Source organism: Salvelinus sp. IW2-2015, unplaced genomic scaffold, assembly GCF_002910315.2.
Source record: "Salvelinus sp. IW2-2015 unplaced genomic scaffold, ASM291031v2 Un_scaffold1813, whole genome shotgun sequence".
NCBI classification, from domain to species: domain Eukaryota; kingdom Metazoa; phylum Chordata; class Actinopteri; order Salmoniformes; family Salmonidae; genus Salvelinus; species Salvelinus sp. IW2-2015.
Genome location: NW_019943186.1, coordinates 77,741 through 104,404, shown reverse-complemented (window position 1 = coordinate 104,404; position 26,664 = coordinate 77,741). Strand labels below are relative to the sequence as shown.

The window sequence follows — 26,664 nt, the reverse complement described above, 5'->3', positions numbered from 1 at the left end:
TGTGGGGCGTCATCTATAATATGTTGGCTGCTCTAAATTCTTGACCAACCACTAGTGTACACTGTGTTGATCAACGTCTCCGGTAAAGAACCTTTTTTCTACATAATTGCTGGAAAACCTCAATGCTTCAGGAATTGTATTTCCCCATAGCTTTCTCCTTGAGGAAACCTAATTGAGAAATACTAAAAGAGCAAATGCTTCATAAACTGTAGTTCAGCGCATCTGCTCTTTTCTATATTCTGTACGGAACACAATAGTCWATACTTGGCATGTAGGTTTCTCACTTATGGGTGGCACAAATTGGGATATGGTGAAGGGGAATGGGTAGGGCGTATGCAAATTCATTAAATACTGTAGTGTTTACTTTAGTTAAAAAAGCTGTGTTTTTGCACACTTCAGTGTTTTTTGAGGAGATTACTGTAATATTTACTACAGTGTTTTTTTGTGGATAATACTGTAGCATTTACTATAGTATTCTACAGTATACTATAATCTATAGTAAATACTACAAATGATCGAGGGATACTACAGTGTGTAGTATAGTATTCAACAGTATAGTACAGTTTACTACAAACTTCTTTAGCAAGTATAGTATCTCCGTATCTTTCTCTCTCTCCATCTTTCTACCGTCTACCTCCCTCACTGTCACGATCGTTAAAATGAGTGGACCAAGATGCAGCGTAGTATGGTTCCATCCTCTTCATTTTGAAGTGAAACTCAAAGAAAACAATAAATGCAAAACGAAACGTGAAGCTGCTATAGTGCTCACAGGCAACTATACATAGTCAAGATCCCACAAAGCACAAAGGGGAAATGGCTGCCTAAATATGATCCCCAATCAGAGACAACGATAAACAGCTGCCTCCGATTTGGAACCATACCAGGCCAACATATAAATATAATCACCTAGATGTCACACCCTAATCACACCTCGACCTAACCAACATAGAGAATAAAAAGCTCTCCATGGTCAGGGCGTGATAGTACCCCCCCCCAAAGGCGCGGACTCCGACCGCAAAACCTGACTCAATAGGGGAGGGACCGGGTGGGCATCTACCGTTGGGGGCGGCTCCGGACCATGGATCGTCGCCGGATGCTTCGGACCGTGGATCGTCGCCGGGGGCTCCGGGCCGTGGATCGTCGCCGGAGGAACCGGACCGTGGATCGTCGCCGGAGGCTCCGGACCGTGGATCGTCGCCGGAGGAACCGGAACGTAGATCGTCGCCGGGGACTCCGGACCGTGGATCGTCGCCGGAGGCTCCGGACCTTGGATCGTTGCCGGGGACTCCGGACCGTGGATTGTCGCCGGATACTCCGGACCGTAGATCGTTGCCGGGGACTCCGGACCGTAGATTGTTGCCGGGGACTCCCGGACAGTGGATCGTAGCCGGAGGCTCCGGACTGGGAACCCTCGCAGGAGGCTCTGGACTGCCGACCGTCGCTGGAGGCTCTGGACTGCCGACTGTCGCTAGAGGCTCTGAACTGCCAACCGTCGCAGGAAGCTCTGGACCGCCGACCATCGCTGAAGACTCTGGACCGCAGACCGTCGCTGGAAGCTCTGGACCGCAGACCGTCACTAGAGGCTCCGGACCGCCGACCATCGCTGGTGGTTCCGGACCGTGGACCGTCTCAGGAGGTTCCGGACCGTGGACCGTCTCAGGAGGTTCCGGACCGTGGACCGTCTCAGGAGGTTCCGGACCGTGGTCCGTCTCAGGAGGTTCCGGATCGTGGACCGTCGTTGGAGGTTCCGGACTGTGGACCGTTGCCGGTGGTTCCGGACTGGGTAACGTTGCCGGAAGCTCCGGACTGGGAACTGTCGCCGGAAGCTCCGGACTGGGAACTGTCGCCGGAAGCTCTGGACTGGGAACTGTCGCCGGAAGCTCTGGATTGGGAAATGTCGCCGGAAGCTCTGGCCTGTGGAGGCGCACTGGAGGCCTGATGCGTGGGGCCGGTACAGGTGGCACCGGGCTGGTGACACGCACCTCAGGGCGAGTGCGGAGAGGAGGCACAGGACGTACTGGACTGTGGAGGCGCACTGGAGGCCTGATGCGTGGGGCCGGTACAGGTGGCACCGGGCTGGTGACACGCACCTCAGGGCGAGTGCGAGGAGCAGGTACAGGACGTACTGGACTGGACTGGGGACACGCACTCCAAGGAGAGTGCGAGGAGCAGGTACAGGACGTACCTGTCTGGGAAGGCACACTTGAGGGAGAGTGCGAAGAGCAGGATCAGGACGTACCGGGCTGTGGAGGTGCACTGGAGACARGGTGCGTAGAACCGATACACATTGTACTGGAACGATGACACTCTTCACACGGTGAGTACGAGGAATTGGAACAGGACGTACTGGGCTGTGAAGGTGCACTGGAGACCTGGTGCGTATAGCCGGCAACAATTGTACCGGTACTTTAACACACTTCTCAGGACGAGTACGGGGAGTTGGCACAGGACGTACTGGGCTGGGAAGGGTACTGGAGACCTGGTGCGTATAGCCGGCATCACTTGTACCGGAACTTTAACACACTTCTCAGGATGAGTACGGAGAGCTGACTCAGGTGGCTTTAAATAAATCACAAGCTCCTTAGGGCAAACGTTGTGCATCCTCCACCAATTCAATAACTCTCTCATTTCTCTCTCCTCCACATTCTCCCTCAACCCACTGARAGTCTCTGGTTCACTCCCCTCAACTTTCGCCGCCCACTCCTCGCTCAATCTGTCCCAATATTCCCCCTCGGTCTCTGACTCACCCCTCAGCGTCTCCGACCACTCCGTGTGCCCCCCCAATTCTTTTTTGAGGCTGCCTCTTGGGTTTCCGTCGTGYCCGCGAACCCCGGTGTTGTCGTTGTTGTTCCCTCGCTGCCTCCGCCTGCTTCCATGGCAGGCTTCTGTCTCCTGCCATAATCTCTTCCCACGTCCAGGATGTCCTCCACTCCTGGCTTTCCTCCTGGGCAAGCTGCTTGGTCCTTTGTTGGTGGGATCTTCTGTCACGATCGTTATAATGAGTGGCCCAAGATGCAGCCTGGTATGGTTCCATCCTCTTTATTTTGAAGTGAAACTCAGAGAAAATAAATGCAAAACGAAATGTGAAGCTGCTATAGTGCTCACAGGCAACTATACATAGTCAAGATCCCACAAAGCACCAAGGAGAAATGGCTGCCTAAATATGATCCCCAATCAGAGACAACGATAAACAGCTGCCTCTGATTGGGAACCATACCAGGCCAACATAGAAATATAATCACCTAGATGTCCAACCCTAGTCACACCCCGACCTAACCAACATAGACATTCACTCTTTCTCCTTCTCTTCCTCCTTCCCTCTTTCTCTTGCTCTCTCTGTTTCTCACTCTTTCTCAATACCGCTCTCCCTCTTTCTCTCTCCCTCTCTCTCTCTCTCTCTCTGTCTCTCACTTTTGCATTGACAAACAAACACAATCTCACACTAAAAAGCTTTTTGGTGTTCTGGCTACTGAGATTTTAATTTAAAATGCAGGTTTGACACACACTCCCACACACACACATACCGCTATTTCATTTCATACTTAATGCACCACTGTATAAATCTCAGATGCATATGTGGGTGTGTGTGTGTGTGTGTGTGTGTGTGTGTGTGTGTGTGTGTGTGTGTGTGTGTGTGTGTGTGTGTGTGTGTGTGTGTGTGTGTGTGTGTGTGTGTGTGTGTGTGTGTGTGTGTGTGTGTGTGTGTGTGTGTGTGTGTGTGTGTGTGTGTGTGTGTGTGTGAGAAAGAGAAAACAAAATGGCGTCGACAGAGAGGGATGCCTGGCTTCTAGCTCTTAGGAAACTTTGCAGTATTTTTTTTACATATTACTTACATTATTAGCCAAGATTTTTTTTGTGTCATTACATACAGCCTTAAAGAACTATTGGATATCAGAGCGGCGGAACCACCACTACAAGCATTACGACCAGGAATACGACTTTCCCCAAAGCGGATCCTTTGTTCCATCCCCAAGGGCAATTGAACTGACTCCAGAGGCCGACCCAAAACAATGCCAGAGGTACTCGGTGTGGTCTTCTAGTCCGACTTAGGAGGTGCGCACACCACCCACAGCTTCCGAGTGTATTACTCGCTAATGTTCAGTTTTTGGATAATAAAATTGATGATTTCTAGGCAAGGGTTTCTTTCCAGAGAGACATCAGGGATTGTAACGTACTCTATTTCACGTAAACATGGTGTCACGCCCTGACCTTAGAGAGCCTTTTATGTCTCTATTTGGTTTGGTCAGGGTGTGATTTGGGGTGGGCATTCTATGGTTTTGTTTTCTATGATTTTGTATTTCTATGTTTTGGCCGGATCTGGTTCTCAATCAGGGACAGCTGTCTATAGTTGTCTCTGATTGGGAACCATACTTGGGAAGCCCTTTTCCCTCCTTTCTTTGTGGGAAGTTGTCTTTGTTTGTGGCACTATAGCCTTAAGCTTCACGGTTGTTTTTGTATTGTTTATTGTTTTTGTCGCCGTCATCCTAAATAAAAGGAATATATACGCTCACCAAGCTGCACCTTGGTCCTCTTCATTCGACGGCCGTGACACATGGCTCTCTCTTGGGATATACTGTCTGAGTCGGTCCAGCCAGTTGGGTTCTCAGTTCATCGCGCAGACAGGAATAAAGGATGGGCGGGTATGTTTCATGATTAACGACTCATGGTGTAATTGCGATAACATACAGGACCTCAAGTCCTGACCAAGAATACCTCACAATCAAATGCTGATCGTAATATCTCCCAAGAGAAATTTCTTCTGTTATAGTCACGGCTATATATATCCCCTTCAATCCGATACCACGATGGCACTCAAAGAACTTTGAGAACTTTATGCAAACTGAAAAACAGATATCCTGGGGCAGCATTTATTGTGGCTGGGGATTTTAACAAATGTGTGGAAAAGGCTGCCGAAGTTCTATCAACACATCGACTGTAGTACACACGCTGCTAAAACACTCAACCACTGCTACACCAACTTCCGGGATGTCTACAAGAACCCCCCCCCCCCCCTCCTTTCGGCAAATCTGACCACAAATTCATTTTGCTCCTCCCTTCCTTTAAACTCAAACAGTATAGACGTCAGTATAGAGTCAAAGTGGAGTCGCAATTCAACGGCTCAGACACGAGACGTATTTGGCAGGGTCTACAGACAATCACGGACACCAAAAGGAAAACCAGCCACGTCGCCTACACTGACGTCTTGCTTCCGGACAAGCTGAACACCTTCTCGCTGCTTTGAGGAAACAGTGCACCGACGCAGGCCGCTACCCAGGACTGTGGGCTCCTCTCTCCGTGGCCGAACGTGAGTAAGACATTTAAATGTGTTAACCCTCGCAGGGCTGCCGGCCCAGACGGCATCCCTAGCCGCGTCCTCAGAGCATGTGCAGACCAGCTGGCTGGTGTGTTTACGGACATATCAATCTCTTCCTGTCCCAGTCAGCTGTCCCCACTTGCTTCAAGATGACCATCATTGTTCCTGTAGCCAAGAAAGCAAAGGTAAGTGAACTAAAGTTCTGTCATCATGAAGTGCTTTGAGAGACTAGTCAAGGATCATATCACCTCTACCTTATCTTGTCCCTCTAGACCCACTTCAATTTGCTTACCGCCCCAATAGATCCACAGACGATGCAATCGCCATCACACTGCACACTGCCCTTCCTATCAGGACAAGAGGAATACCTACAGTGGGCAAAAAAGTATTTAGTCAGCCACCAATTGTGCAAGTTCTCCCACTTAAAAAGATGAGAGAGGCCTGTCATTTTCATCATAGGTACACTTCAACTATGACAGACAAAATGAGACATAAAAATCCAGAAAATCACATTGTAGGATTTTTTATGAATTTATTTGCAAATTATGGTGGAAAATAAGTATTTGGTACCTACAAACAAGCAAGATTTCTGGCTCTCACAGACCTGTAACTTCTTCTTTAAGAGGCTCCTCTGTCCTCCACTCGTTACCTGTATTAATGGCACCGTTTTGAACTTTGTATCAGTATAAAAGACACCTGTCCACAACCTCAAACATTCACACTCCAAACTCCACTATGGCCAAGACCAAAGAGCTGTCAAAGAACACCAGAAACAAAATTGTAGACCTGCACCAGGCTGGGAAGACTGAATCTGCAATAGGTAAGCAGCTTGGTTTGAAGAAATCAACTGTGGGAGCAATTATTAGGAAATGGAAGACATACAAGACCACTGATAATCTCCCTCGATCTGGGGCTCCACGCAAGATCTCACCCCGGGGGTCAAAATGATGAGCAAAAAAAAACGGTGAGCAAAAATCCCAGAACCACATGGGGGGACCGAGTGAATGACCTGCAGAGAGCTGGGACCAAAGTAACAAAGCCTACCATCAGTAACACACTACGCCGCCAGGAACTCAAATCCTGCAGTGCCAGACGTGTCCCCCTGCTTAAGCCAGTACATGTCCAGGCCCGTCTGAAGTTTGCTAGAGAGCATTTGGATGATCCAGAAGAAGATTGGGAGGATTCAGATGAAACCAAAATAGAACTTCTTGGTAAAAACTCAACTCGTCGTGTTTGGAGGACAAAGAATGCTGAGTTGCATCCAAAGAACACCATACCTACTGTGAAGCATGGGGGTGGAAACATCATGCTTTGGGGCTGTTTTTCTGCAAAGGGACCAGGACGACTGATCATGTAAAGGACAGAATGAATGGGGCCATGTATCGTGAGATTTTGAGTGAAAACCTCCTTCCATCAGCAAGGGCATTGAAGATGAAAAGATCATCAAGGACAACAACCACCCGAGCTACTGCCGCTATCGTCGAAAAGGCGAGGTCAGACAGGTGCATCAAAGCTGGACCGAGAGACTGAAAAACACCTTCTATCTCATGCCATCAGACTGTTAAATAGCCATCACTAGCACATAGAGGCTGCTGCCTATATACATAGACTTGAAATCACTGGCCACTTAAAAAATTGCACACTAGTCACTAGGAACCATTTATGATGTTATTTCGTATTTCTGTGGAAAATGTTTAGTACTATTTTCCGCCCTCATTGCAGGCGCTGTCTCGCTATAACGTAAGCTGTATGTCGTACTAAAGTTATTTTTAGAATTCTAACACGGCGATTGCATTAAGAACTAGTGTATCTTTCATTTGCTGTACAACAGTATTTTTTAGTAAAGTTTATGATGAGTTATTTGATTAGATTAGGTGAGTGTCAGAAATATATCCGGATAATTTTGTGCAGTTTGGCTACGTATTCACATTGTAAAACACAATTTGTACCGCTAAATATGCACATTTTCAAACAAAACATATATGTATTGTGTAACATGATGTTATAGGACTGTCATCTGATGAAGTTTGTCAAGGTTAGTGAATAATTTTATATCTTTTGCTGGTTTTTTGCGATCGCTACCTTTGCGGTGAATGAATGCGGTTGTGTGGTTGGCTATTGTGGTACGCTAATATAATGCTATATTGTGTTTTCGCTGTAAAACACTTAAAAAATCTGAAATATTGGCTGGATTCACAAGATGTTTATCTTTCATTTGCTGTACACCATGTATTTTTCATAAATGTTTTTATGATGAGATTTAGGTATTTCATGTTGCTCTCTGTAGTTATTCTTGCTGCTTCGGTGCTATTTGTGATTGTAGCTGCAATGTAAAACTATGATTTATACCTGAAATATTGCAAATTTTTTGAACAAAACATAGATTTATTGTATAACATGTTATAAGACTGTCATCTGATGAAGTTGTTTCTTGGTTAGTGACTAATTCTATCTCTATTTGGGGGTTTTGTGCAAGCTACCTGTGCTGTGAAAGAAATGTCTGTGCTTTTTTGTATTTGGTGGTGAGCTAACATAAATATACGTGGTGTTTTCGCTGTAAAACATTAAAAAAATCGCACATGTTGGCTGGATTCACAAGATGTTTATCTTTCATTTGCTGTATTGGACTTGTTAATGTGTGAAAGTTAAATATTAAAAAAATATATTTTTTGAATTTCGCGCGCTGCCTTTTCAGTGGAATGTGGGGGGGGGGGATTCCGCTAGCGGAACCCCGGGGCTAGAAAGGTTAATAATGTTTACATGTCTTGCATTACTCATCTCCTTTGTATATACTGTATTCTATACATTTCTACTGTATCTTAGTCTATGCCACTCTGACATTGCTAGTCCATATATTTATATATTGTTATTTCCTTTCCTTTCCTTTGATTTGTGTGTATTGGGTATACAGTTGAAGTCGGAAGTTTACATAGACCTCAGCCAAATACATTTAATCTCAGTTTTTCACAATTCRTGACATTTAATCCTGGTAAAAATTCCCGGTCTTACGTCAGTTAGGATCACCACTTGTGAAATGTCAGAATAATAGTAGAGAGAATAATTCAATTCAGCTTATATTTCTTTCATCACATTCCCAGTGGGTCAGAAGTTTACATACTCAATTAGTATTTGGTAGGATTGCCTTTAAATTCTTTAACTTGTGTCAAACGTTTCGGGTAGCCCTCCACAAGCTTCCCACAATAACTTGGGTGAATTTTGGCCCATTCCTCCTGACAGAGCTGATGTAACTGAGTCAGGTTTGTAGGCCTCCTTGCTCGCACACGCATTTTCAGTTCTGCCCACAAATTTTCTATAGGGTTGAGGTCAGGGCTTTGTGATAGCCACTCCAATACCTTGACTTTGTTGCCACAACTTTGAAGGTATGCTTGGGGTCATTGTCCATTTGGAAGACCCATTTGCGACCAAGCTTTAACTTCCTGACTAATGTCCTGAGATGTTGCTTCAATATATCCACATCATTTTCCTGCCTCATGATGCCATCTATTTTGTGAAMTGCACCAGTCCCTCCTGCAGCAAAGCACCCCCAAAACATGATGCTGCCACACCCGTGCTTCACGGTTGGGATGGTGTTCTTCAGCTTGCAAGCCTCCTTTTTCCTCCAAACATAATGATGGCCAAACAGTTCTATTTTTGTTTCATCAGATCAGAGGACATTTCTCCAAAAAGTACAATCTTTGTCCCCATGTGCAGTTGCAAACCGTAGTCTGGCTTTTTTATTGCGGTTTTGGAGCAGTGGCTTCTTCCTTGCTGAGCTGCCTTTCAGGTTATGTCAATATAGGACTCGTTTTACTGTTTCCTCCAGCATCTTTACAAGGTCCTTTTCTTTTGTTCTGGGATTGATTTGCAATTTTTGCACCAAAGTACGTTCATCTCTAGGAGACAGAACACATCTCCTTCCTGAGAAGTATGACGGCTGTGTGGTCCCATGGTGTTTAAACCTGCATACTATTTGTTTGTACAGCTGAACGTGGTACCTTCAGGCATTTGGAAATTGCTCCAAGAATGAACCAGACTTGTGAAGGTCTACAATTTTTTTCTGAGGTCTTGAGTGATTTCTTTTGATTTTCCATGATGTCAAGCAAAGAGGCACTGAGTTTGAAGGTAGGCCTTGAAATACATCCACAGGTACACCTCCAATTGACTCAAATGATGTCAATTAGCCTAACAGAAGCTTCTAAAGCCATGACATCATTTTCTGGAATTTTCCAAGCTGTTTAAAGGCACAGTCAACTTAGTGTATGTAAACGTCTGACCCACTGGAATTGTGATACAGTGAAATAATCTGTCTGTAAACAATTGTTGGAAAAATTACTTGTGTCATGCACAAAGTAGATGTCCTAACCGACTTGCCAAAACTATAGTTTGTTAACAAGAAATTTGTGGAGTGGTTGAAAAACAAGTTTTAATGACTCCAACCTAAGTGTATGTAAACTCCGACTTCAAATGTATGTTGTGAAATGGTTAGATATTACTTTTAGATATTACTGCAATGTCGAGGCTAGAAACACAAGCATTTCGCTACACCCCGCAGTAACACTCTGCTAAGCACGTGTATTTGACCAATAAAATGTGATTTTATTTGTGTGTGTGTGTGTGTGTGTGTGTGTGTGTGTGTGTGTGTGTGTGTGTGTGTGTGGTGTGAACTCGAAGTGCACTGACAGGAACAAAGCTCCTTGCTGTTTGATCTCTTCTTTAGAAGTCCCAGTCTCGGAGACACAAAAAGAATAAAGCCCTCTGTCACAGAGTGTTGCCTTGGGAACACCTGTACACAGACATCCCAGAGAGGCTATTACACTGCATGGCTTTTCACACTACAGAGCCGAGCCAGGCTGTACTTGGCTGGCTGGCCTGGTTATGCTCAGACAAATAGTTGCTGGAACCTTGCTGAAAAGGAAAATATCAGTGCCAGCAAAGTACGGTTTAGGTCGACCCTATACTGTGAAAAGGGTCTGTCCTTCATCCCTGCAATCTAGAAGATGTAGATATTCACAGAACATGTGATGCCTAACTGATGTCTAACAAAACTGTCAACGTCAATGACAAAACATACCCGGTTCATTTGCAGTAGTCTCTGTCACTATGCTACAGAAGTGGTCATATGTGACAGAAGTCTGGTGCCTTCTAGATCAGTTTCTGGTATTTTACTGTATGCATCCCCAGCCTGGTGTCATAACAATGTGGGTGTGATTTCTCCAATCTGTCCATCTTGCCCTCTGCTGTGTGGTAGCGTCTGTCTCCCCTGTCTTAATCAAAGATCAGTATGTGTGTGTGTGTGTGTGTGTGTGTGTGTGTGTGTGTGTGTGTGTGTGTGTGCTATAGTGTGTCTCCCCTATCTTTTTTTAAGGGGTAGATCAGCTTTAATATTGCCGCTAGATTGTGGCTTCCATCAATCTTATTGTCTTCATAATTTCCAATCCTCCATATATTTTTTTGTAAATATTATTTTCCCCTAACGCTACCACCCCTCTCCTAATTGAAGTAAACTAACGGACAACAACACTTAGGCTTCTACTTCCAGCTTATACATACTACAGTTGAAGTCAGAAGTTTACATACACCTTAGCCAAATACATTTAAACTCAGTTTTTCACAATTCCTGACATTTAATCCCAGTAAAAATTTGTTTTAGGTCAGTTAGGATCACCACTTCATTTAAAGAATATGACATGTCAGAATAATAGTAGAGAGAATGATTTATTTCAGCTTTTATTTCTTTCATCACATTCTCAGTGGGTCAGAAGTTTACATACACTCAATTAGTATTTGGTAGTATTGCCTTTAAATTGTTGAACTTAGGTCAAACGTTTCGGGTAGCCTTCCACAAGCTTCCCACAATAAGTTGGGTGAATTTTGGATCATTCCTCCTGACAGAGCTTGTGTAACTGATTCAGATTTGTAGGCCTCCTTGCTCGTGCACGCTTTTTCAGTTCTGCCAACAAATTTTCTATAGGATTGAGGTCAGGGCTTTCTGATGGCCACTCCAATACCTTGACTTTGTTGTCCTTAAGCCATTTTGTCACAACTTTGGAAGTATGCTTGGGGTCATGGTCCATTTGGAAGACCCATTTGCGACCAAGCTTTAACTTCCTGACTGATGTCCTGAGATGTTGCTTCAATATATCCACATCATTTTCCTCCCTCATGATGCCATCTATTTTGTGAAGTGCGCCAGTCCCTCCGGCAGCAAAGCATCCCCCACAACATGATGCTGCCACCCCCATGCTTCAAGGTTGGGATGGTGTTCTTCAGCTTGCAAGCCTCCCCCTTTTTCCTCCAAACATTATGGCCAAACAGTTCTATTTTTGTTTCATCAGACCAGAGGACATTTCTCAAAAAAGTACGATCTTTGTCCCCATGTGCAGTTGCAAACCGTAGTCTGGCTTTTTTATGGCGGTTTTGGAGCAGTGGCTTCTTCCTTGCTGAGCTGCCTTTCAGGTTATGTCTATATAGGACTCGTTTTACTGTGGATATAAATAATTTTGTACCTGTTTCCTCCAGCATCTTCACAAGGTCCTTTGCTGTTGTTCTGGGATTGATTTGCACTTTTCGCACCAAAGTACGTTAATCTCTAGGAGACAGAACGCATCTCCTTCCTGAGCGGAATGATGGCTGTGTGGTCCCATGGTGTTTATACTTGCGTACGATTGTTTGTACAGATGAATGTGGTACCTTCAGGCATTTGGAAATTGCTCCCAAGGATGAACCAGACTTGTGGAGGTCTACAATTTTTTCTGAGGTCTTGAGTGATTTCTTTTGATTTTCCCATGATGTCAAGCAAAGAGGCACTGAGTTTGAAGCTAGGCCTTGAAATACATCCACAGGTACACCTCCAATTGACTCAAATGAGGTCAATTAGCCTAACAGAAGCTTCTAAAGCCATGACATCATTTTCTGGAATTTTCCAAGCTGTTTAAAGGCACAGTCAACTTAGTGTATGTAAACTTCTGACCCATTGGAATTGTGATACAGTGAAATAATCTGTCTGTAAACAATTGTTGGAAAAATGACTTGTGTCATGCACAACGTAGATGTCCTAACCGACTTACCAAAACTATAGTGTGTTAACAAGAAATTTGTGGAGTGGTTGAAAAATGAGTTTTTATGACTCCAACCTAACTGTATGTAAACTTCCGACTTCAACTGTATATTTTACAGACAATGTCCCTTGTCTTAGTCAGGGCTTTACTCTTCAATCTGAAAGCTAAGACATCAGGAATCAGATGGTTGACACCAGGATTCAGCTGATTGGGCTTCCAGAGTTTAAGGCAGGACATTTTAAGTGAGTGTTACTCTCAGGTGTAAGCTGTCTAATGCACAGTGTTTGGCTACTGAGAGAGAAAATGTGTGTGTGTGTTGCAGAGAAAGAGTGTGGTGTGTGATGTGTGTGTGTGTGTGTGTGTGGTGTGAGAGAGTGTATGACACAACCATTGCAGATCATTTAAATGTCACAGATTCACAAGGAGAGGGATCAAAGACATCAGGAGACTTAGATCTCAGATTCGAAAGACAAAATATGTATCATCATCATCATCATCATCATCATCATCACCGAGTATGTTTACAAATGTGCAGTTCTGGCAGTTCTGCTGTTCAAGAACATACATTCCATTCACCCACAGAATATTCCATTGCAGCATTCTATTGTACTCATAACAACATCTCATAACAGTATCTAACACAATGTTATTCAAGGTGAATCATCGACATGCATAACCTCCCCAGCTCGGGAACAAAAACAATAAGAAAGGCAGTGTGGCGGCCAGTGGCGCTGTTTTTTCCCTACTGCGGATCCCTACTGCGGATTCCCTACTGCGGATTCCCTACTGCGGAAACCCTACTGCGGATTCCCTAATGCGGATCCCTACTGCGGATCCCTACTGCGGATTCCCTACTGCGGATTCCATCTTTAAGATTCAGTTGAAATGCATCCAGTCAATGGAACCAGCAAGTGGCCATGATCATTATCACATGCCTAATGATACAATACTTAGCTTGAAGATATTTGGAGACTGAAATGTCATTGTGTTTGCTGCAGCGTTTGTCTCTATGTTCATATACAGTACATGAGTGAGACATTTATTTGAGCTTACAAGGTCTCTCAGCGAACTGGTGTGTCTTCATAGCTCATAGAAGGAGAGTCAATGTGATGATTGTCCTCCCCATACACTGAACTGTAGCTATAAAGTATGAATCAGTTAGCGTGTCCTGAGATGCCGTCTTACTATAACATTGCAGGCAACGTTGGGAGAACTTTACAGCTACGTTGTCTCAAGGTTAACACAATGCTGCCATGCTTGTATGGTCGCCTTCCTCGATCATTTAGGGTCAAATTTAAGTTAATGTTCAAGTTAAACTTCAGATGCAACACTTATTCAGATTCTGATTCAGCTCCAACCCTGTCTTGTGTACTCTCCTCAACTCGTGTGTCCAAGTTGAGTTAGTTTGACCATTTTCAAAAATGGATTTCACATTTGGGTTCCAAGAAAGTCCTAGGGAAATATGTGGTCCCAAGACAACCCAGGAACAGGCATGTAGAATGAGGCTTCAATACTGCTACATTTCTATGGAGTGTGTTGCTATTTCAACCCAGCAGGCAAAGCTCGTTGTAATGACGTTGTTGGTTATAATATGGTTGTAATCAAGTCTTTTCAACCCATTTTGCCCACTGGGAATGTTGTTTAGCAGACAGAAAGGATCAACCATTATGCCATTTCTACCATACATATTTAATATATCTGTGTCACGGTTGTAATAATCGTTTACCTTACCACTCATTATCATAATGACAACTCAACAAAGGTCATGATGTGATGTGTTTCACCCTATCAATACAAAACTCTTAGTAACACTTTATTTAGATAGTCCATCTGTAGATGCTCTACAGACTATCTACAGACTCAGTAATATTTCAACTAACTATCTTCTAACCCTAACCTTAACCCTAACCCTTATTCTAAACCTAACCCTAACCTTATTCCTTACCCTAACCCTAATCTTAACCCTAACCCTTATTCTAAACCTAACCCTAACCTTATTCCTTACCCTAACCCTAATCTTAACCCTAACCCTTATTCTAAACCTAACCCTAACCTTATCCCTTACCCTAACCCTAATCTTAACCCTAACCCTTATTCTAAACCTAACCCTAACCTTATCCCTAACCCTAACCCTTATTCTAAACCTAACCCTAACTGTAACCTTAGCAAGCTGTTTCTTATCAACCCATAGTTTGTTGATAGTATGACCATCTGTTGAGAACATATAGATGGACTATCCAAATAAAGTGTGACCAAACTCTTAACGGGTCTAGAAAACCACACAATTGTTTTACCCACATATTTACAGAAAACAAAAAATGTTTTTGCTTCATTAAAACCCATACCTCGAAACTCACATTGACATGGTTGTTTAAAAGTCCTGATTGCAGAAAAACCCTTCCCTGCCATTCAAGACAGAAACAGAGTATCCAATCAGGTCAAAAAGATTCAAGACAGAAACAGAGAATCCAATCAGGTCAAAAACATTCAAGACAGAAACTGTGAAATCTGTTAAAACGCAAAGCAAAAAGAAAGTTTTTTTAATGTGTTCACCACTTCACAGGGGAAAAATACATTAAACTCTCAACAACATCAACAAACAGAAAAATGGCATAGCATGGAACTGTGTCCTTTTAAAGGCAAGTGTGTTTGTTGTCTTGCCTTTTTAGAACGATACGATTTACCAGTAGCTAGAGATGCCCATGACAAACATAGGTTGGTGGTAACCGTTAGATAGATCACGTAAGAGTTTGACTAAAACCATGGAAACGCCACGCACGTGTCCTCCGTGGAGGATAGATCTAGAATCTCCTCATTGTCCCCCAGGAAAATGAGCCTAAATTTAGTCTATTGTATATATGTGTATATTTCACACTATGTTGAGGTCAAAATAAAAGTATAATGCTTGTATGGTTTTAACCTCGAATACATGTTCATTTCATCGCCATCAATCAACTGCATTACACGTCAACTTCCACCACCACCAGCTATGCTCCACCATTACCAGCTTATCCGAACGGGAGTCACTAGTTAGCAAATAAATATGTAAACCTGAAAAGGACAACTTCTAAATATTATGCAGCAAAACAGCCAAATACTGTATATCCAAATCAGATTTTAGTAACTACATTGTTGGCCTGTTAGAACACATCATTTATGACGGATTTGACAAATAATAACTTTGTCGGATCAGCATTTTTGAATGAGTGCCAATGACGGCGTCCTTGTGCTGTCTCCAACGGTCTGGGTTCCATTGATGTCTTACCATATGTTTTGGTAGTGGCAGAGTTACTTCTCATGGCTTTCTCAAGGTAAACAATAACACTTTGTTACTGAGGGCCACCAACCTGAATACAGGTTTACAGCTTTATTCCAGTGAGTCCAGGGAACTGCAAACTGACTCTAGATCAGAATGCTCTAAAAACAAATGGTGTCGTCTCATATATGGTTTCAGAGAAAAGGGATTCTGACTGACACTGTCTCGTGTCTATGACATCATTAATCACAGAGGTACTATATAGGAATGTTTAATGAACCATAGATACTGACCCTTAGTTTAAAAGAACTATGTGGTTGTTTAAAGTTACAATCTGTTACTTTCAATTCCAGTCCGAAGTGCTGCCACTGAACTTGTGTATATAAAGTGAAGAGAGTGTTTACCTAACCGGTAGATTTTTGTTTAGCGTCTTGGCCAAGCGTGTTTGCAATACATCGAGTAGCCACTGAGGACATTCAAGTTACAGATTGTATCCTTAAAACGTTGTATTCAAATGAATTGACTTTATATCGCTCTGAATAGAAGTGTCACATACAATGCATATCCCTGTCTATCTGGGTTGAATGATCAGTCATTTAGTGACAAATTCAGGACATCGGCTACCACTTTAAAAATGGCTGTGTTACAGTTTGTATTACATAGGCACCAAAGACTGTCTGGCATCACCCAAAGCTGGGAAACCTTTCAATTGGCTGACATATTTGTCTTTCCTCTCCCTGTTTCTGCATGGAACTGCGTGCCGAAAACATAGTTGAATATCTAAACGTATGTAGACATACGTTACATTTGCATATATTTACTATAGATATCAATATATGTTTATGAGCTACTCACTGAGCACCGAAGCTGTTGCACAGATAACTTCCAGGCGTTTAGAAAATATATTGTATGAATATATTTATTATATATTTGTATACATAGTAGTGTATGTATTGCAGCCCTGACCCTCTGGACTGATATAGTGGTGATGAGTTTGTTTCTTGTACTCTATGACTATCATTGTAACGGATATCACCGCTCTGGGTAACACTGACATCACTTAGTTAGATTGTAGGATTGTGGTTCACAAAAGGAGTCTCTATAGTACACTGCTTTTTAAAAGAGCCCTATGGGCCCTCGTCAGAAGAAGTGCACTATAAACGGAATAGGGTGCCATTTGGGACGCACCCAAACTGCATGGCGATCGCTAGCAATATCCAATGGTTTTCTGACTGCTGCGGGGTCAAAGTACACATATCAAACACTCAGTAACCTCCAAGACATCGTAGATTAAAAACAACTCATACACACACACACACACACACACACACACACACACACACACACACACACACACACACACACACCACACACACACACACACACACACACACACACACACACACACACACACACACACACACACACACACAGAGAGGAGACACATGTACACACACACACAGAGAGAGAGACACATGTACACACACACAGAGAGAGACACATGTACCACACAGAGAGACGCACGTACACACACAGAGACGCACGTACGTACACACACACACACACACACACACACACACACACACACACACACACACACACACACACACACACACACACACACACACACACACACCCAAACACACCACACACACACACACACCACACACACACACACCACACACACACACACACACACACACACACACACAGGCTTAGAGTCCTAAGCCATCTGTAGAAGTCTCTCAGTCTTCCAAAATTCCACAACCAATATTATTTTCGTTTTAAAATGCTCTGTTTTCCCAAGTTTAGTATTCCCATTTTCCCATTCTCCACATGTCCACAGGTCTCTGGTTCCAGTGCTTCACTGCTGGACCTGCTTCAAGCTGAAATAGAGGAGAGAGAGAGAGAGAGAGACAGAGAAGTCAGTAAGATTTCAGCAAGTGCCTCGCAACCTCAGGCCCATGGACCAGAAATCTGTGGGATATTGATACCATTCTAAAAAAGATGTTCAGCAGATTTAAAGGAGCTTCTCTGGAGAAGTCAAAAGGAAATGTCTAACACCAGACACATTTTGAGGTGGGCTATCCCTTTAACCATCTGTGATGATGTCATATTTAAATCACTGAAGTCTACCGAAAGTCAGCCTCAAATATACKATTTTTTCCCTCTGCAGCGTTCACTCGGATGCCTGGGTTTTTTGGAAGACATTTGTTTTAAAGAGGGACGAGAAAAGACTTCAGAGTACAAAACCATCAATAGAAGGAATTATACAATAATCCGATTTCACAATCTTCTCCTCATTATGCTGTCAGTTGTTAATGCTTCCCATTCCAGCTGTTCACCCATTTAAAACAAAAGCAGGGAGATAGGGAGTGTAAATCCCTCTGGTTTTTAGATGCAGTAATTACCGAGGGATTCTGGGTTTATCATGTCTCTGGTGATTATGTTTAAACGTGTCCTACGCTAGCCGCATTCTCTGCCATTATCACACAGAGACAAAGAGACGCCACAGGCGGCCATTTAAAAAAAAAAATCTATTAAAACAAAGAGATAAGTGTGATTTGGGAGTGTTATTACGTAACAAAGATAGTTGCTAGTGAAAGTCTACACACCCCTTGCACAGTCTTCACAATTTGCTAAAAATTGATTACATTAAATGTTTTTCCTATTGATCTACACAATCTACTCCACAAGGGAAAATGTTCCAAATTACTAAGAAATACAACATTACGATATGTCTTCACACCCCAGAGTTAATACCTTGTGAAAGCACCTTTGGCAGCCATTACAGCTGTGAATAATTGCTTTATATAGAGTCCACCAACCTTACACAACTCTTAGGGCAACATACACTGAGTGTACAAAACATGTACATTATGCTAATTTCCATGACATAGACTGCCCAGGTGAATAGAGATGAAAAGTTATGATCCTTTATTGATGTCACTTGTTACATCCACTTCAGTGTAGATGAAGGGGAGGAGACGGGTTAAAGAAGGATTTTTAAGCCTTGAGACAACTGAGACATGGATTGTGTACTGTATGTGTGCCATTCAGAAGGTGAATGTGTACCATTCAGAGGGTGAATGGGCAAGACTAAAGATTTAAGTGTGAGGTATGGTAGTAGGTGGCAGGCGCACCGGTTTGAGTTTGTTAGGAACTGCAATGCTGCTGCGTTTTTCATGCTCATCAGTATCCTATTTGTGTATTAAGAATGGTCCACCATGCAAAGGACATCCAGCCAACTTGACACAACTATGGGAAGCATTGGAGTCAACTGTGGAATGCTTTCGACACCTCGTAGAGTTCATGCCCCAATGAAATGAGGCTGTTCTGAGGGCAAAAGGGGGTACAACTCAATATTAAGAAGTGTTTGAGATGTTTTGAACACAGTGTATATCCATCGTTTTTGTCAAAATTGCTCACGTCACTAAATTTAGTTGGGAATCATCAATGGACAGCAATATTCAAACGCTGTCTCTGTTTTTTAAGCATATTTAAGTCCTTTTATATTTATTTTCATCCGAACAAACTGCTGCCACCACAATACTTGAAAAGACAAAAGGATCAACCACATTTAATTCACTCCATATTACTGGCCTGTATGACAAAGTGTAAAGAAGGAGGCCTGTGTTAAAAAATCCACTCCAAATCATCCATTTTGTTTGCTACAAGGCCGTTGAGTAATACTGCAAGACAACACCGCAAAGACATTACCTTTTTGACCTAAATGAAAAACTACAGGTTTAGGTCATATCCAATACAACACAACACATAGTGAAATCCATTGTATTTTTAAGTACTGTGTTGGCAGCATCATGTTATGGGTATGTTTGTCAAATCACAGGTCAAAAGTCTCTTTTGAAAACCTAACCCTGAGATAGAGMTTTTTTTTCCAGCAAGACATTTACACAGATTTTTATGCCAAAGACACAACAGAATATCTTCAAATCTACTCAAACTTTATTTGTCACATGCTCCGAATACAAGAAGTGTAGACCTTACCGRGAAATGCTTACTTAAAAGCCCTTAACCAACAGTGCAATTCAAGAAGAGTTAAGAAAATATTTACTAAATAAAGTAAAGTATAAAAAGTAACACAATAACATAACGAGGTTATATACAGGGGCACCGGTATCGAGTCAGCGTGCAGGGGTACAGGTTAGAGGTCATTTGTACATGTACATGTAGGTAGGTAGGGGTGAAGTGACGATGCATAGATAATAAACAGCGAGTAGCGGCAGTGTACAAAACAAATGGAGTGGGGGGGGGATCAATGTAATAGTCTGGTGTTGAGTGCTCCTGAATGGTCTAGTCTCAGTCCTGACTTACATTTGCTTGAAAATCCAAGACAAGGTTTYAWTCTTGCTATCCATCAATTATACCCTGATCAAGCCAGCTTGGCTGTCGAAACGTTGATTATTAAATAATTGCTTCTGAGCTCCGAGAGGGCTCTTCTTTTCTTTCTCATCTGAGCTTCGGACATTTTTACCAAAACAATGGACATACAGTTCCTTCGGAAAGTATTCAGACCCCTTGACTTTTTCCACATGTTGTCAGGTTACAGCCTTATTCTAAAATGGGTTAAATAAAACAATTATCTTAGAAGAAAAGGTGCTATGTAGAACCTAAAAGGGTTCTTCGGATGTCCCCATAGGAGAACCCTTTGAAGAACCCTTTTTGGTTCTAGAAAGATACCAGGTAAAACTCTATTGGATTCCATGTAGAACCCTTTCCAAAGAGTTCCGCCTGGAACCAAAAGTGTTTTTTCAAAGGGTTCTCCTATGAGGACAGCCGAAGAACCCTTTTGGAACCCTTTGTTCTAAGAGTGGGTAGCTGCAGTTGTGTCCACCCCCATTTCACCTCTCACAATAAACACGCACGCACGCACACACACACACACTCTTGTCTCTCCACACACACACACACGCACACACACACACACTCTTGTCTCTCTACACACGCACGCACGCACACACACAATGTGTGAGACTCTCGAGCCCAAATACACAATAAACATTTCATTGTTTTGCATCATTCAATGTCCATGTAGTCTAATGTAGGTGTGACAGAAAAATGTGATGCTTTTTTTATGCGGTCGTCTCTTGACAAGAATCCTGAGAAATGAATCCAACCTGAAATGTCCACCCATCCTTACCTCGTCTCCCCTCACCTCACCCACTATTAACCCAGCTCTCTCATCCCCTGAACACTCTCACTACCTCTCCCAACAAAAAGCTCTAAAGGACCCTGTGTCTGCAGAAATGTGACAGAGTCTGATTCCACAACGGGCTTTGCCACTGAACTGCCTTACTAATGCTTTTTACAGTAGTGTGTATGTGTTTGTGTTTGAGTTTGTGTGTGTGTGTGTGTGTTTGTGTGTTGTGTGTTGTGTTTTGTCTGTTGTGTGTTGTGGTGGTGTGTGAGTGTGTGTTGTGTGTGTGTGTGTGTGTGTGTGTGTGTGTGTGGTGTGTGGTGGTGTGTGTGTGTGTGTGTGTGTTGTGTGTGTGTGTGTTGTGTGTTTAGAGAGCGAGTGTGTGTAAGAGAGAGAGAGATAATCGGGGTGTACATGCGTGTGTGGTGTGTGTGTGTGTGTGTGTGTGTGTGTCTCTCAGCCCTTTACCAAACTGACAGTACTGTCAATGTTAGTAGAAAAGCCATGTAGACAACAAGATCTCTAGTTTCCCTTCCAAATTCAAAGTAGTCTGTGATGAACGTCTATTTTTGAAGGCATTAATTCTGCGTTGTTTACAGGGTTAATTCTGCGTTGTTACACACACAACACACACACACACACACACACACACACACACACACACACACACACACACACACACACCACACACACACACACACACAACACACAACACACACACACCAACACACACACACACACACACACACACACCTCGAGGCACAGATTATTGCAGGTGCACTGCTTCTTTAATGTCAAAGCTCCATGTCGAGGCCAAAGCTTTCAGAGAGTAGAGGGGGAAAAGGAGAGGAGACACAGGAGAGAAGTGTGAGGAGAGGAAATGAAAAAATTTTAGGAGAAATAAGAAGAAGAGTTGTCCTTGGGCACCTGCACTCAACCACCACACACACACACAACACACACACACACACACACACACACACCACACACACACACACACACACACACACACACACACCTGCCATCTCTCTCACACAGTCTCTCTGTCTCTGTCTCCTCTCAGGGTTTCTCTGTCTACACACAACACACACCTTAAATTAAATACACCTGCAATCGCTCTCACACAGTCTCTCTGTCTCTGTCTCCTCTCAGGTTTCTCTCTCTACACACAACTTAAATCAAATACACCTGATATCTATCTTGATTCAATTGGAGGTCTTTGCAAGGTCTATTTGCCATTGTATATAAATGTCAAAATGAGTCAGATTAGTAAGTAAACAACTTAAAGTCTATCATGGCCTCAGGCTTGAATAGGTAGATCTCCAGTGTTACAGAATATAGTTGTTGATGTAAGATCTTAATGTTATCACCCTGCTGCAGGAGAACTTTACTGCAGTACAGGACATTTGAAACGTTGTAGTGAAAAAACTATTCTGAAGGTTTATAAATTCACTTTGAAATTTCAACTTGATTTTCCCTTACGAAAAATGTATCAACCCTTTGTTAATTATAATCCATATAATAATTAGCATTTTCCGTTGCTGTAGATCCTATTTTAAGATCCTACATGAAGATCCTACATTAAGATCCTACATCAGTAACTTAAAAAACATACTGAGATATTGTCAATGAGTAGAGTGTGCCATCACAATCACAACCTGTCCTCTTCCAGCCCATAGCACTAAACCCAAACCTCAGCCCTGTCCTCTTCAGCCCCTAGCACTAAATCCAAACCTCAGCCCTGCCTCTTCCAGCCCTAGCACTAAACCCAAACCTCACCCATGTCCTCTTCCAGCCCCTAGCACTAAACCCAAACCTCATCCCTGTCCTCTTCCAGCCCCTAGCACTAAACCCAAACCTCAGCCCGTTCCTCTTCCAGCCCCTAGCACTAAACCCAAACCAAACCTCATCCCTGTCCTTTCCCAGCCCCTAGCACTAAACCCAAAACCTCCAGCCCCTGTCCTCTTCCAGCCCCTAGCGCTAAACCCAAACCTCAGCCCTGTCCTCTTCCAGGCCCTAGCACTAAACCTATTCTCAGCCCCTCAGGCCCTGTGTGTGTGTGTGTGGTGTGTGTGTGTGTGTGTGTGTGTGTGTGGTGTGTTGTGTGTGTGTGTGTGTGTTGGTGGTGGTGTGTGTGTGTGTGGTGTGTGTGTGTGTGTGTGCTGCAGTCAACTCTCGATAAATGGAACAGATTTGAACTGGTGTGACAGTGTACACTAAACCAGAGTGTCAGGGACATTAAGAAATAATGTACTTGAATTGGGACACAGAGTTTCCATTTATAATGGCTCAGCTGTACTGCTTCTTTACTGAGTTGGTTGGATTCAGCATCAGTATTCTCAGCCAGGTCACCCGTGATACAAGTCAGTATTCACCGTCCATCCATGTCTGAGGACGACGGGAGATGACGTGAAAAGCGGCCACTAGGGGCAACAGTGAGCGCTGTTACCTTCAAGTAGGTTTGGGTTTTGCTAGGGTATTGTGGACGGGGATGGCGGGTGGGCGTAATAATTTGCCTCTGTAAGAATCTGCCTTTGATTACAAAGGTTGCAACTCCTCTCAGCACAAGGAAAATAGAAAGGAAAATGCCACACACTGCTGCTCCTGCTCCCAGGTGATATTTATTTATAACAACGTTCTGACCCTTAGGTCTTCATCAGGCATCCATATCCCAGGTGAGGGTGGAAGGTCCTATATATAGGGGCTGTACTCAGTGACATCACTTCCTGAAACAGGAGGTAAAAAATCTATAACATAGGTTCCCAATATTAAGAGACCTAAGGGTCAGAACGTTGTTATAAATACATATCACCTGGGAGCAGGAGCAGCAGCGTTTTCCTTCCTGTCTTCTATGAGTCTGTCTACAACTCCAGCACCTGAGGAAAGTACCAGGATGTGTTCTTCAGCTTCTATACAGTAACTCCTCTATAGCCTCTCTTTCTCCACCCCTCCCCCCTTTCCCTTAGTCCCTCTTTCCTAAACTCTCTCCCTTTTCCCCATGAGGTTGTTTCTGGACTGGGCCTTGATATTTACCTGATGTCTCATCAGTGAGGCAGTCCTTGGCTGTATCTGAATAGACATGGATTATTTTATAATATGAACAGGCTTGACAGGGCTGAGTGTGTTTTGGGAGTCACTTTTGTCAAATAATAAAAAGTAAAAGCTAAGCGCTTCGACGGCTGAATTCACACACACAAACACACACACACACACACACATTCACACATACAAACACACACACACACACATTCACACACACAAACACACACACACACACACACATTCACACACACACTCTCTCTATCAGGACATACACATTAGACCACCATTCCTATCACATTCGACACATCAACTATCCAACACACAACACTGACACACATCTTAGTAGCATAGTTATTACCTTCAAACAGATCACACAACAGGTGCAGCACGCACAACACACACGGCAGTGGGCCGTTGTGCAGTACTAAGTCACTCACCGTAATGTCGCGGTGGAGGGTTGGGGTTCGAACACGACATGCATCGCACAATACCAAGTACTCACCTAAATTAGAGTCACGGTGGAGGGTGGCGCATTGTTGCAGTAACTAAGTAACTCACACCAACATCCACGACACGGACAGCTACATCACACAAGGGAGGGATGGTGGCGTTGTGCAGTACTAGTACTACACCGATAAGGAGCTCAACAGTGGCACAACGCGGCATCGGCACGGTTGTGCAGTACTTACAACGTAAACTAAACGCGTAGGGTCAGGTGGGAGGGTGGCACACACACTTACAGTCACAGCACTACAGCCACAAAGCATCACAAACACACACACTACATACCTTATCTTTACTGCTCTCTCAGATTAATTGAGAGCAACCTTCCTGGCGTTGTTAGGCGCGCAGAGGCTGTTAGTCTTGATGGTGGATGGAGGAATTCACGTTTAGACGCATTAAGGATAAAGGTATCCCTGGCACCGTCAGGAAAAGCCTCTAACTGAAGCATCGCAGGACAAAGGGCAACATTTGCACACGACAGACTCTAGTCAGCCAGTTTACCACTATGGTAAACGCATAAGGACCCACACCCTACCACACACACACAGCAACTGTAACTCTGGAGCCCAACTGGACAGCCTTAGGCCTCCGGTGGGATACAGGAAGGTTGTAGCGGTGTCAGGGGATGTACCCGCTCTGCTTTTGCCTAGTGTGTGTGTTGTTGTATGTGTGTGGTGTTGTGTGTGTCGTGTGTGTCGGTGTTGTGTGCTGTGTGTGCTGTGGAATTGAATGTGTGTTGTGTCGCATGTGTTGGTGTGTGATGGTGGTGTGTTGTGTTTGGTGTTGGTTGGTGCATGGTAGCCTTGTGATAGTAGCTTCGACTGTGTCGTGGTTAGGTGTGTCCGATAGGTGGGGTAGGGTGGTGGTGTTGTTCGTGTTTGGGTGCGTGTGGTGTGGAGGGTATGGTAGGTCTTAGTGTACGTGGTGCACGTCATAGGTAGTTCGAGAGGTGTGGGTAGGTGGTGGCGTTTGTTGTCGCGAGATGTTAGCTAGTTAAGCTCTACGGGCAATTGAGTGAGGTGTCCAGGTGGACTAGGCGTCAACGAGGCCTGGGTTGCATGCTAGCCTCGGAAGCAGGCTTGGTTAGCACTTGAGGGGTAGCTCATTTATTTTGCCATCATGTAGGGTTACAGTGGGAAGGGTGGCACGTTGTGCAAATACTAAGTATCTCACCATAGAGGTACAGCGTTGTCGTCGTGCCGGTCGCGCCTGTGTATCGTTTATGGAAATCTCTAGAAGGAGGTAAATCTACTCGGGAGTGAGGCTGCTTGATGTGCTACATCGATGCCACGGAGGAAGACATACACGAAGTCCAGGAGCGCACAATCTACGTGGAACAGGGGTGCAGCGCTCAAGTGGTTTTGATTTCATGGTGTTCAGGAGCGCACGATGGGACATAAGGGCCAAAGTAATGCGTTGGCCATCAGTGAGGCGTGAACCTCCTGTGTCAGTTCCAATAGGAGTTCCCTGGGGATTCCGTAGGATGTAGCAGGAGGCAGCGGCACAGTGGTGTTGTGCAGGACGGCTCATAACAACTCAGGGGGCGTAATCATCACAACCCATCATAATACATCACAGCACTGTCAATGAACGTACAGCAGCCGTGCCTTGAGTATGACAGACTTCCTCGCCTTGTCGTGTCTCCATAGTTGACTCTATCGCCCCTCAAAGTTGCTAATTCGGTTCACACACTATCTTCCCCACCTCTCTCCACTTTTACCCTAATCGAGAAATCTCTAGTGCTACCATGGTGGCGCTAGCCGTGCAGTGGTTAGTTTACGCTCGCAGAGTAAACCCTTTTCTCTCTTCCGGCTCCACTCTATTTATTCCACGCTCATCTCTCCTTCTATAGCCCTCCATTTTTCTCTACTACTTTGGCTCCTCTTACTCACTCTCCTCGTCTCTCTTCTTCTCGTCGTCGTCATCTTGCTTCTCGGGATCGCGCTCTCGTATCGTGTTCTTCTGGTCTCAGTTGACTTATGCTCCTCACGTGCTCTCAGATACATCTACCCCTCTTCATGGGTCTATTTTCCTCTCTTTACATCTCTCTCTCTCCCCTCTCTCACCCGTAGCTGGTCGGTGGGACGGTGCCGCATTTGGTGGCTCCTCGTTTGTTCTCGATCTACGTCACCTTATGTTACTTTCTCCTCATCCAGTTATCAATCTTGTCTCACTCGTTCCCAGACAGTGTTGGTTAGGGTTGCCGTTGTCTCTTGCCCACGTACTCCACACGTACTCCCCCCCCACCATTCCTCTTCATATCTATCCTCCTTCTCCTCTCTCACTCTCACCCCGTTTCATGTGGTTCCTATCATCTCTCTTCAAGTTCCCT

The 26,664-nt window shown here is 44.0% G+C and overlaps 1 protein-coding gene across 1 annotated transcript in view; it reads right to left on the bottom strand.

The window, feature by feature from the left end:
- Nucleotides 1–1,293: 1,293 nt before the first annotated feature.
- LOC112072065 (zinc finger matrin-type protein 1) overlaps nt 1,294–26,664 on the bottom strand; it is a gene marked incomplete at both ends in the record, with an annotated part of 85,575 nt that continues 60,204 nt past the window's right edge. Inside the window, 2 exons of the mRNA XM_024139481.2 lie at nt 1,294–1,628; nt 2,127–2,243. Of these exons, the coding sequence (XP_023995249.2) occupies nt 1,294–1,628; nt 2,127–2,243 (452 nt within the window). The remainder of the gene's footprint in view (nt 1,629–2,126; nt 2,244–26,664) is intronic.